General features: G+C 40.9%; 1 protein-coding gene across 1 annotated transcript in view; it reads left to right on the top strand.

Annotated features, from left to right (window-relative positions):
• Positions 1-13,950, top strand: part of LOC115180838 (DNA (cytosine-5)-methyltransferase 3A) — a gene marked incomplete in the record, with an annotated part of 117,184 nt that overhangs the window by 44,319 nt on the left and 58,915 nt on the right. Inside the window, 2 exon segments of the mRNA XM_029742997.1 lie at positions 1,075-1,281; positions 5,341-5,499. Coding sequence (XP_029598857.1) covers positions 1,075-1,281; positions 5,341-5,499 — 366 coding nt within the window.

The following is a 13,950-nucleotide window of genomic DNA, read 5'->3' as shown; positions in this document are numbered from 1 at the left end:
CAGACCCTCATGTCAAATTGAGTCGAAAGCTTTTTTGAATTCAACAAAAGCATGAGAAGACTTTTCCTTTGTTTTGGTTTGTTTGTTTGTTTGTCAATTAGGGTGTGCAGGGTGAATACGTGGTCTGTTGTACGGTAATTTGGAAAAATGCCGATTTGACATTTCCTCAGTACATCTTCCCTGTGGCTCAGTTGGTAGAGCATGGTGTTTGCAACGCCAGCATGGTGTGTGCAACGCCAGGGTTGTGGGTTCGATTCCCACGGGGGGCCAGTACAAAAAAATAAAAAAATGCATGAAATGTATGCATTCACTACTGTAAGTCGCTCTGGATAAGAGTGTCTGCTAAATGACTAAAATGTACATTGTTTTCACTCTCTCTCTGTGTAGTTAGTAGTTCAACTACAGTAGTGTCGTCATACTGTCTGCTCTCTCTCTCTGTTTGTTTAATAATAATAATATAATATCAGATCATGTCCAGAGTGTTGGTGTTCCACTTGACTATATACTGAGTGTACAAAACATTAGGAACACCTTCCTAATATTGAGTTGCACCACTTTTGTCCTCAGAACAGCCTGAATTCTTCGGGGCATGGACTCTACAAATTGCCAAAAGCATTCCACAGGGATGCTGGCCCATTTTGACTTCAATAATTCCCACAGTTCTGTCAAGTTGGCTGGATGTCCTTTGGGTGGTGGACCATTCTTGATACACACGGGAAATAGTTGAGCGAGAAAAACCCAGCAGCGTTGCAATTCTTAACACACTCAAACCAGTGTGCCTGGCAGCTACTAACATTCCCCGTTCAATGGCACTTGTCTTGCCTATTTATCTTCTGAATAACACACATACACAATCTATGTCTTAATTTACTCATGGCTTCAAAATCCTTCTTTAACCCGTCTCCTCCGCTTCATCTACACTGGTTGAAGTGGATTTAACTGGTGACATCTATAAGGGATCATAGCTTTCCCCTGGATTCACCTGGTCAGTCTATGTCATGGAAAGAGTGTCCTTAATGTTTTATTCACAGTGTATACTTGGTGTTTATGACTTTCATAATGTGTGTTCTTCAGGCTGAGATGCGGGCCCACCAAGAGGCTGTGATGAGCGTGATGGAGGACCTATCAGAGCCAGAGTTTCAGAAGGAGGAGGAGCCAGCAGCCAGTTTAGCCACTCCCACACCCCAGCAACACACTGACCCCGCCTCTCCCACCATCGCCATGACGCCAGAGCCTGTTGCCAGGGGCCACCGGTCCACACCCAGAGATTCAGAGTACAAGGTAATTGTATAAAAAAATGTAACCTCTATTTTACTAGGCAAATCACTTAAGAATAAATTCTTATTTACAATGACGGCCTAGGATGGTAGAGGGTTTGGGCTGTCTGGTGTTATAATGTATACCATGTGTTTATAATAGGATGGTAGGGGGTTTGGTCTGTCTGGTGTTATAATGTATACCATGTGTTTATAATAGGATGGTAGGGGGTTTGGGCTGTCTGGTGTTATAATGTATACCATGTGTTTATAATAGGATGGTAGGGGGTTTGGAATGTCTGGTGTTATAATGTATACCATGTGTTTATAATAGGATGGTAGAGGGTTTGGTTTGGTCTGTCTGGTGTTATAATGTATACCATGTGTTTATAATAGGATGGTAGGGGGTTTGGTCTGTCTGGTGTTATAATGTATACCATGTGTTTATAATAGGATGGTAGGGGGTTTGGTGTGTCTGGTGTTATAATTTATACCATGTGTTTATAATAGGATGGTAGGGGGTTTGGTCTGTCTGGTGTTATAATGTATTCCATGTGTTTATAATAGGATGGTAGAGGGTTTGGTCTGTCTGGTGTTATAATGTATACCATGTGTTTATAATAGGATGGTATGGGGTTTGGTCTGTCTGGTGTTATAATGTATACCATGTGTTTATAATAGGATGGTAGAGGGTTTGGTCTGTCTGGTGTTATAATGTATACCATGTGTTTATAATAGGATGGTAGGGGGTTTGGGCTGTCTGGTGTTATAATGTATACCATGTGTTTATAATAGGATGGTAGGGGGTTTGGGCTGTCTGGTGTTATAATGTATTCCATGTGTTTATAATAGGATGGTAGAGGGTTTGGTTTGGTCTGTCTGGTGTTATAATGTATACCATGTGTTTATAATAGGATGGTAGAGGGTTTGGTCTGTCTGGTGTTATAATGTATACCATGTGTTTATAATAGGATGGTAGAGGGTTTGGTCTGTCTGGTGTTATAATGTATTCCATGTGTTTATAATAGGATGGTAGAGGGTTTGGTTTGGGCTGTCTGGTGTTATAATGTATACCATGTGTTTATAATAGGATGGTAGGGGGTTTGGTCTGTCTGGTGTTATAATGTATACCATGTGTTTATAATAGGATGGTAGAGGGTTTGGTCTGTCTGTTGTTATAATGTATACCATGTTTTTATAATAGGATGGTAGGGGGTTTGGTCTGTCTGGTGTTATAATATATACCATGTGTTTATAATAGGATGGTAGGGGGTTTGGGCTGTCTGGTGTTATAATGTATATCATGTGTTTATAATAGGATGGTAGGGGGTTTGGTCTGTCTGGTGTTATAATGTATTCCATGTGTTTATAATAGGATGGTAGGGGGTTTGGTCTGTCTGGTGTTATAATGTATACCATGTGTTTATAATAGGATGGTAGGGGGTTTGGTCTGTCTGGTGTTATAATGTATACCATGTGTTTATAATAGGATGGTAGGGGGTTTGGAATGTCTGGTGTTATAATGTATACCATGTGTTTATAATAGGATGGTAGGGGGTTTGGTCTGTCTGGTGTTATAATGTATACCATGTGTTTATAATAGGATGGTAGAGGGTTTGGTCTGTCTGGTGTTATAATATATACCATGTGTTTATAATAGGATGGTAGGGGGTTTGGTCTGTCTGGTGTTATAATGTATATCATGTGTTTAAAATAGGATGGTAGGGGGTTTGGTCTGTCTGGTGTTATAATGTATTCCATGTGTTTATAATAGGATGGTAGGGGGTTTGGTCTGTCTGGTGTTATAATGTATACCATGTGTTTATAATAGGATGGTAGGGGGTTTGGTCTGTCTGGTGTTATAATGTATACCATGTGTTTATAATAGGATGGTAGGGGGTTTGGAATGTCTGGTGTTATAATGTATACCATATGTTTATAATAGGATGGTAGGGGGTTTGGTCTGTCTGGTGTTATAATGTATACCATGTGTTTATAATAGGATGGTAGAGGGTTTGGGCTGTCTGGTGTTATAATATATACCATGTGTTTATAATAGGATGGTATGGGGTTTGGTCTGTCTGGTGTTATAATGTATATCATGTGTTTATAATAGGATGGTAGGGGGTTTGGTCTGTCTGGTGTTATAATATATACCATGTGTTTATAATAGGATGGTAGAGGGTTTGGTCTGTCTGGTGTTATAATGTATACCATGTGTTTATAATAGGATGGTAGGGGGTTTGGGCTGTCTGGTGTTATAATGTATACCATGTGTTTATAATAGGATGGTAGGGGGTTTGGTCTGTCTGGTGTTATAATATATACCATGTGTTTATAATAGGATGGTAGAGGGTTTGGGCTGTCTGGTTTTATAATGTATACCATGTGTTTATAATAGGATGGTAGAGGGTTTGGTTTGGGCTGTCTGGTGTTATAATGTATACCATGTGTTTATAATAGGATGGTAGAGGGTTTGGTCTGTCTGGTGTTATAATGTATACCATGTGTTTATAATAGGATGGTAGAGGGTTTGGTTTGGGCTGTCTGGTGTTATAATGTATACCATGTGTTTATAATAGGATGGTAGGGGGTTTGGGCTGTCTGGTGTTATAATGTATACCATGTGTTTATAATAGGATGGTAGGGGGTTTGGGCTGTCTGGTGTTATAATGTATACCATGTGTTTATAATAGGATGGTAGAGGGTTTGGGCTGTCTGGTGTTATAATGTATACCATGTGTTTATAATAGGATGGTAGGGGGTTTGGTTTGGTCTGTCTGGTGTTATAATATATACCATGTGTTTATAATAGGATGGTAGGGGGTTTGGTCTGTCTGGTGTTATAATGTATACCATGTGTTTATAATAGGATGGTAGAGGGTTTGGTCTGTCTGGTGTTATAATATATATCATGTGTTTATAATAGGATGGTAGAGGGTTTGGTCTGTCTGGTGTTATAATGTATACCATGTGTTTATAATAGGATGGTAGGGGGTTTGGTCTGTCTGGTGTTATAATGTATACCATGTGTTTATAATAGGATGGTATGGGGTTTGGTTTGGTCTGTCTGGTGTTATAATGTATACCATGTGTTTATAATAGGATGGTAGGGGGTTTGGTCTGTCTGGTGTTATAATGTATACCATGTGTTTATAATAGGATGGTAGGGGGTTTGGTCTGTCTGGTGTTATAATGTATACCATGTGTTTATAATAGGATGGTATGGGGTTTGGTCTGTCTGGTGTTATAATGTATACCATGTGTTTATAATAGGATGGTAGGGGGTTTGGTCTGTCTGGTGTTATAATATATACCATGTGTTTATAATAGGATGGTAGGGGGTTTGGTCTGTCTGGTGTTATAATGTATACCATGTGTTTATAATAGGATGGTAGAGGGTTTGGTTTGGGCTGTCTGGTGTTATAATGTATACCATGTGTTTATAATAGGATGGTAGAGGGTTTGGGCTGTCTGGTGTTATAATATATACCATGTGTTTATAATAGGATGGTAGAGGGTTTGGTTTGGGCTGTCTGGTGTTATAATGTATACCATGTGTTTATAATAGGATGGTAGAGGGTTTGGTCTGTCTGGTGTTATAATGTATACCATGTGTTTATAATAGGATGGTAGGGGGTTTGGTCTATCTGGTGTTATAATGTATACCATGTGTTTATAATAGGATGGTAGAGGGTTTGGGCTGTCTGGTGTTATAATGTATACCATGTGTTTATAATAGGATGGTAGGGGGTTTGGTCTGTCTGGTGTTATAATGTATACCATGTGTTTATAATAGGATGGTAGGGGGTTTGGGCTGTCTGGTGTTATAATGTATACAATGTGTTTATAATAGGATGGTAGAGGGTTTGGGCTGTCTGGTGTTATAATGTATACCATGTGTTTATAATAGGATGGTATGGGGTTTGGTCTGTCTGGTGTTATAATGTATACCATGTGTTTATAATAGGATGGTAGAGGGTTTGGGCTGTCTGGTGTTATAATGTATACCATTTGTTTATAATAGGATGGTAGAGGGTTTGGTCTGTCTGGTGTTATAATGTATACCATGTGTTTATAATAGGATGGTAGGGGGTTTGGTTTGGGCTGTCTGGTGTTCGGGAAGCTGCGTGGGTTCTCCTGGTGGCCCGGGCGCATCGTCTCCTGGGTGATGAGTGGGAGGAGCCGTGCAGCAGAGGGAACACGCTGGGTCATGTGGTTCGGAGACGGGAAGTTCTCTGTGGTGAGTTAGAACCCTCAGAAACATAAAGGGAGCCCTTAAGTTAGAACACTCAGACAGCTTCAGTTAGAACTTTCAGCTAGAACCTACAGAACTTTAAATTATTTTGGAACCCTCAGAACTTTCCATAATTTAGAACCTTCAGAACTTTCAATTATTTTGGACCCTCACTCAGAGTCCTCATAACCTTCAATAGATCCTTCAATTAGAATCCCCCAGGAAGTAAAGAAGAGTGTTACAAGACAAACCCATCTATCTCTGTCTCCAGGAGTGTTGTAAACCTGTAAACACCCATCTCTCTCCAGGAGTGTTATAATACTGTAAACACCCATCTCTCTCTGTCTCCAGGAGTGTTATAATACTGTAAACACCCATCTATCTCTGTCTCCACGAGTGTTATAATACTGTAAACACCCATCTATCTCTGTCTCCAGGAGTGTTATAATACTGTAAACACCCATCTATCTCTGTCTCCAGGAGTGTTATAATACTGTAAACACCCATCTATCTCTCCAGGAGTGTTATAAGTATTGTAAACATCCATCTATCTCTCCAGGAGTGTTATAATACTGTAAACATCCATCTCTCTCTCCAGGAGTGTTATAATACTGTAAACACCCAGCTATCTCTGTCTCCAGGAGTGTTATAAGTACTGTAAACACCCATCTATCTCTCTAGGAGTGTTATAATACTGTAAACACCCATCTATCTCTGTCTCCAGGAGTGTTATAAGTACTGTACACATCCATCTCTCTCCAGGAGTGTTATAATACTGTAAACACCCATCTATCTCTGTCTCCAGGAGTGTTGTAATACTGTAAACACCCATCTCTCTCTCCAGGAGTGTTGTAATACTGTAAACACCCATCTATATCTGTCTCCAGGAGGGTTTTAATACTGTAAACACCCACACATCTCTCTCTCCAGGAGTGTTGTAATACTGTAAACACCCACCCATCTCTCTCTCCAGGAGTGTTATAATACTGTAAACACCCATCTATCTCTGTATCCAGGAGTGTTTTAATACTGTAAACACCCATCTATCTCTCCAGGAGTGTTATAAGTACTGTAAACACCCATCTATCTCTCCAGGAGTGTTGTAATACTGTAAACACCCATCTATCTCTGTCTCCAGGAGTGTTATAATACTGTAAACACCCATCTATCTCTCCAGGAGTGTTGTAATACTGTAAACACCCATCTATCTCTGTCTCCAGGAGTGTCATAATACTGTAAACACCCATCCATCTATGTCTCCAGGAGTGTTGTAATACTGTAAACACCCATCCATCTATGTCTCCAGGAGTGTTGCTATACTGTAAACACCCATCTCTCTCTCCAGCAGTGTTGTAATACTGTAAACACCCATCTATCTCTGTCTCCAGGAGTGTCGTAATACTGTAAACACCCATCCATCTATGTCTCCAGGAGTGTTGTAATACTGTAAACACCCATCTATCTCTGTCTCCAGGAGTGTTGTAAACCTGTGAACACCCATCTATCTCTGTCTCCAGGAGTGTTATAATACTGTAAACACCCATCTCTCTCCAGGAGTGTTATAATACTGTAAACACCCATCTATCTCTGTCTCCAGGAGTGTTTTAATACTGTAAACACCCATCTCTCTCTCCAGGAGTGTTATAATACTGTAAACATCCATCTCTCTCTCCAGGAGTGTTATAATACTGTAAACACCCATCTATCTCTCTCTCCAGGAGTGTTGCAATACTGTAAACACCCATCTATCTCTGTCTCCAGGAGTGTTATAATACTGTAAACACCCATCTATCTTTGTCTCCAGGAGTGTTGTAATACTGTAAACACCCATCTCTCTCTCCAGGAGTGTTATAGTACTGTAAACATCCATCTCTGTCTCCAGGAGTGTTATAATACTGTAAAAACCCATCTATCTCTGTCTCCAGGAGTGTTGTAAACCTGTAAACACCCATCTATCTCTGTCTCCAGGAGTGTTGTAAACCTGTAAACACCCATCTCTCTCTCCAGCAGTCTTGTAAACCTGTAAACACCCATCTATCTCTGTCTCCAGGAGTATTATAATACTGCAAACACCCATCTCTCTCTCCAGGAGTGTTATAATACTGTAAACACCCATCTCTCTCCAGGAGTGTTATAATACTGTAAACACCCATCTATCTCTGTCTCCAGGAGTGTTGTAATACTGTAAACACCCATCTATCTCTGTCTCCAGGAGTGTTATAATACTGTAAACACCCATCTCTCTCTCCAGGAGTGTTATAATACTGTAAACACCCATCTCTCTCCAGGAGTGTTATAATACTGTAAACACCCATCTATCTCTGTCTCCAGGAGTGTTGTAATACTGTAAACACCCATCCAACTATGTCTCCAGGAGTGTTGCTATACTGTAAACACCCATCTCTCTGTCCAGCAGTGTTATAAACCTGTAAACACCCATCTATCTCTGTCTCCAGGAGTGTTGTAAACCTGTGAACACCCATCTATCTCTGTCTCCACGATTGTTATAATACTGTAAACACCCATCTCTCTCCAGGAGTGTTTTAATACTGTAAACACCCATCTATCTCTCCAGGAGTGTTATAAGTACTGTAAACACCCATCTATCTCTCCAGGAGTGTTGTAATACTGTAAACACCCATCTATCTCTGTCTCCAGGAGTGTTATAATACTGTAAACACTCATCTATCTCTCTCTCCAGGAGTGTTATAATACTGTAAACACCCATCTATCTCTGTCTCCAGTAGTGTTATAATACTGTAAACACCCATCTCTCTCTCCAGGAGTGTTATAGTACTGTAAACATCCATCTCTCTCTCCAGGAGTGTTATAATACTGTAAACACCCATCTATCTCTGTCTCCAGTAGTGTTGTAATACTGTAAACACCCATCTATCTCTGTCTCCAGGAGTGTCGTAATATTGTAAACACCCATCCATCTATGTCTCCAGGAGTGTTGCTATACTGTAAACACCCATCTCTCTCTCCAGCAGTGTTGTAATACTGTAAACACCCATCTATCTCTGTCTCCAGGAGTGTCGTAATACTGTAAACACCCATCCATCTATGTTTCCAGGAGTGTTGTAATACTGTAAACACCCATCTATCTCTGTCTCCAGGAGTGTTATAATACTGTAAACACCCATCTCTCTCCAGGAGTGTTATAATACTGTAAACACCCATCTATCTCTGTCTCCAGGAGTGTTTTAATACTGTAAACACCCATCTCTCTCTCCAGGAGTGTTATAATACTGTAAACACCCATCTCTCTCTCCAGGAGTGTTATAATACTGTAAACACCCATCTATCTCTCTCTCCAGGAGTGTTGCAATACTGTAAACACCCATCTATCTCTGTCTCCAGGAGTGTTATAATACTGTAAACACCCATCTATCTTTGTCTCCAGGAGTGTTGTAATACTGTAAACACCCATCTCTCTCTCCAGGAGTGTTATAGTACTGTAAACATCCATCTCTGTCTCCAGGAGTGTTATAATACTGTAAACACCCATCTATCTCTGTCTCCAGGAGTGTTGTAAACCTGTAAACACCCATCTATCTCTGTCTCCAGGAGTGTTGTAAACCTGTAAACACCCATCTCTCTCTCCAGCAGTCTTGTAAACCTGTAAACACCCATCTATCTCTGTCTCCAGGAGTGTTATAATACTGCAAACACCCATCTCTCTCTCCAGGAGTGTTATAATACTGTAAACACCCATCTCTCTCCAGGAGTGTTATAATACTGTAAACACCCATCTATCTCTGTCTCCAGGAGTGTTGTAATACTGTAAACACCCATCTATCTCTGTCTCCATGAGTGTTATAATACTGTAAACACCCATCTCTCTCTCCAGGAGTGTTATAATACTGTAAACACCCATCTATCTCTGTCTCCAGTAGTGTTGTAATACTGTAAACACCCATCTATCTCTGTCTCCAGGAGTGTCGTAATACTGTAAACACCCATCCATCTATGTCTCCAGGAGTGTTGTAATACTGTAAACACCCATCCATCTATGTCTCCAGGAGTGTTGCTATACTGTAAACACCCATCTCTCTGTCCAGCAGTGTTGTAAACCTGTAAACACCCATCTATCTCTGTCTCCAGGAGTGTTGTAAACCTGTGAACACCCATCTATCTCTGTCTCCACGAGTGTTATAATACTGTAAACACCCATCTCTCTCCAGGAGTGTTTTAATACTGTAAACACCCATCTATCTCTCCAGGAGTGTTATAAGTACTGTAAACACCCATCTATCTCTCCAGGAGTGTTGTAATACTGTAAACACCCATATATCTCTGTCTCCAGGAGTGTTATAATACTGTAAACACCCATCTATCTCTCCAGGAGTGTTATAATACTGTAAACACCCATCTATCTCTCTCTCCAGGAGTGTTATAATACTGTAAACACCCATCTATCTCTGTCTCCAGTAGTGTTATAATACTGTAAACACCCATCTCTCTCTCCAGGAGTGTTATAGTACTGTAAACATCCATCTCTCTCTCCAGGAGTGTTATAATACTGTAAACACCCATCTATCTCTGTCTCCAGTAGTGTTGTAATACTGTAAACACCCATCTATCTCTGTCTCCAGGAGTGTCGTAATACTGTAAACACCCATCCATCTATGTCTCCAGGAGTGTTGTAATACTGTAAACACCCATCCATCTATGTCTCCAGGAGTGTTGCTATACTGTAAACACCCATCTCTCTCTCCAGCAGTGTTGTAATACTGTAAACACCCATCTATCTCTGTCTCCAGGAGTGTCGTAATACTGTAAACACCCATCCATCTATGTCTCCAGGAGTGTTGTAATACTGTAAACACCCATCTATCTCTGTCTCCAGGAGTGTTGTAAACCTGTGAACACCCATCTATCTCTGTCTCCAGGAGTGTTATAATACTGTAAACACCCATCTCTCTCCAGGAGTGTTATAATACTGTAAACATCCATCTATCTCTGTCTCCAGGAGTGTTTTAATACTGTAAACACCCATCTCTCTCTCCAGGAGTATTATAATACTGTAAACACCCATCTCTCTCTCCAGGAGTGTTATAATACTGTAAACACCCATCTATCTCTCTCTCCAGGAGTGTTGCAATACGGTAAACACCCATCTATCTCTGTCTCCAGGAGTGTTATAATACTGTAAACACCCATCTATCTTTGTCTCCAGGAGTGTTGTAATACTGTAAACACCCATCTCTCTCTCCAGGAGTGTTATAGTACTGTAAACATCCATCTCTGTCTCCAGGAGTGTTATAATACTGTAAACACCCATCTATCTCTGTCTCCAGGAGTGTTGTAAACCTGTAAACACCCATCTATCTCTGTCTCCAGGAGTGTTGTAAACCTGTAAACACCCATCTCTCTCTCCAGCAGTCTTGTAAACCTGTAAACACCCATCTATCTCTGTCTCCAGGAGTGTTAAAATACTGCAAACACCCATCTCTCTCTCCAGGAGTGTTATAATACTGTAAACACCCATCTCTCTCCAGGAGTGTTATAATACTGTAAACACCCATCTATCTCTGTCTCCAGGAGTGTTGTAATACTGTAAACACCCATCTATCTCTGTCTCCAGGAGTGTTATAATACTGTAAACACCCATCTCTCTCTCCAGGAGTGTTATAATACTGTAAACACCCATCTCTCTCTCCAGGAGTGTTATAATACTGTAAACACCCATCTATCTCTGTCTCCAGTAGTGTTGTAATACTGTAAACACCCATCTATCTCTGTCTCCAGGAGTGTCGTAATACTGTAAACACCCATCCATCTATGTCTCCAGGAGTGTTGTAATACTGTAAACACCCATCCATCTATGTCTCCAGGAGTGTTGCTATACTGTAAACACCCATCTCTCTGTCCAGCAGTGTTGTAAACCTGTAAACACCCATCTATCTCTGTCTCCAGGAGTGTTGTAAACCTGTGAACACCCATCTATCTCTGTCTCCACGAGTGTTGCTATACTGTAAACACCCATCTCTCTGTCCAGCAGTGTTGTAAACCTGTAAACACCCATCTATCTCTGTCTCCAGGAGTGTTGTAAACCTGTGAACACCCATCTATCTCTGTCTCCACGAGTGTTATAATACTGTAAACACCCATCTCTATCCAGGAGTGTTATAATACTGTAAACACCCATCTATCTCTGTCTCCAGGAGTGTTGTAATACTGTAAACACCCATCTCTCTCTCCAGGAGTGTTATAATACTGTAAACACCCATCTCTCTCTCCAGGAGTGTCATAATACTGTAAACACCCATCCATCTATGTCTCCAGGAGTGTTGTAATACTGTAAACACCCATCCATCTATGTCTCCAGGAGTGTTGCTATACTGTAAACACCCATCTCTCTCTCCAGCAGTGTTGTAATACTGTAAACACCCATCTATCTCTGTCTCCAGGAGTGTCGTAATACTGTAAACACCCATCCATCTATGTCTCCAGGAGTGTTGTAATACTGTAAACACCCATCTATCTCTGTCTCCAGGAGTGTTGTAAACCTGTGAACACCCATCTATCTCTGTCTCCAGGAGTGTTATAATACTGTAAACACCCATCTCTCTCCAGGAGTGTTATAATACTGTAAACACCCATCTATCTCTGTCTCCAGGAGTGTTTTAATACTGTAAACACCCATCTCTCTCTCCAGGAGTGTTATAATACTGTAAACACCCATCTCTCTCTCCAGGAGTGTTATAATACTGTAAACACCCATCTATCTCTCTCTCCAGGAGTGTTGCAATACTGTAAACACCCATCTATCTCTGTCTCCAGGAGTGTTATAATACTGTAAACACCCATCTATCTTTGTCTCCAGGAGTGTTGTAATACTGTAAACACCCATCTCTCTCTCCAGGAGTGTTATAGTACTGTAAACATCCATCTCTGTCTCCAGGAGTGTTATAATACTGTAAAAACCCATCTATCTCTGTCTCCAGGAGTGTTGTAAACCTGTAAACACCCATCTATCTCTGTCTCCAGGAGTGTTGTAAACCTGTAAACACCCATCTCTCTCTCCAGCAGTCTTGTAAACCTGTAAACACCCATCTATCTCTGTCTCCAGGAGTATTATAATACTGCAAACACCCATCTCTCTCTCCAGGAGTGTTATAATACTGTAAACACCCATCTCTCTCCAGGAGTGTTATAATACTGTAAACACCCATCTATCTCTGTCTCCAGGAGTGTTGTAATACTGTAAACACCCATCTATCTCTGTCTCCAGGAGTGTTATAATACTGTAAACACCCATCTCTCTCTCCAGGAGTGTTATAATACTGTAAACACCCATCTCTCTCTCCAGGAGTGTTATAATACTGTAAACACCCATCTATCTCTGTCTCCAGTAGTGTTGTAATACTGTAAACACCCATCTATCTCTGTCTCCAGGAGTGTCGTAATACTGTAAACACCCATCCATCTATGTCTCCAGGAGTGTTGTAATACTGTAAACACCCATCCATCTATGTCTCCAGGAGTGTTGCTATACTGTAAACACCCATCTCTCTGTCCAGCAGTGTTGTAAACCTGTAAACACCCATCTATCTCTGTCTCCAGGAGTGTTGTAAACCTGTGAACACCCATCTATCTCTGTCTCCACGAGTGTTGCTATACTGTAAACACCCATCTCTCTGTCCAGCAGTGTTGTAAACCTGTAAACACCCATCTATCTCTGTCTCCAGGAGTGTTGTAAACCTGTGAACACCCATCTATCTCTGTCTCCACGAGTGTTATAATACTGTAAACACCCATCTCTATCCAGGAGTGTTATAATACTGTAAACACCCATCTATCTCTGTCTCCAGGAGTGTTGTAATACTGTAAACACCCATCTATCTCTGTCTCCAGGAGTGTTATAATACTGTAAACACCCATCTCTCTCTCCAGGAGTGTTATAATACTGTAAACACCCATCTCTCTCTCCAGGAGTGTTATAATACTGTAAACACCCATCTATCTCTGTCTCCAGTAGTGTTGTAATACTGTAAACACCCATCTATCTCTGTCTCCAGGAGTGTCGTAATACTGTAAACACCCATCCATCTATGTCTCCAGGAGTGTTGTAATACTGTAAACACCCATCCATCTATGTCTCCAGGAGTGTTGCTATACTGTAAACACCCATCTCTCTGTCCAGCAGTGTTGTAAACCTGTAAACACCCATCTATCTCTGTCTCCAGGAGTGTTGTAAACCTGTGAACACCCATCTATCTCTGTCTCCACGAGTGTTGCTATACTGTAAACACCCATCTCTCCTGTCCAGGAGTGTTGTAATCCTGTAAACACCATCTATCTCTGTCTCCAGGAGTGTTGTAAACCTGTGAACACCCATCTATCTCTGTCTCCAGGAGTGTTATAATACTGTAAACACCCATCTCTATCCAGGAGTGTTATAATACTGTAAACACCATCTATCATGTCTCCAGGAGTGTTGAATACTGA

This window comes from Salmo trutta, unplaced genomic scaffold (genome assembly GCF_901001165.1).
Source record: "Salmo trutta unplaced genomic scaffold, fSalTru1.1, whole genome shotgun sequence".
Lineage (NCBI taxonomy): Eukaryota > Metazoa > Chordata > Actinopteri > Salmoniformes > Salmonidae > Salmo > Salmo trutta.
Note: the sequence above shows the minus strand (reverse complement) of the source record. Positions and strands in the feature narration are given on the sequence as shown.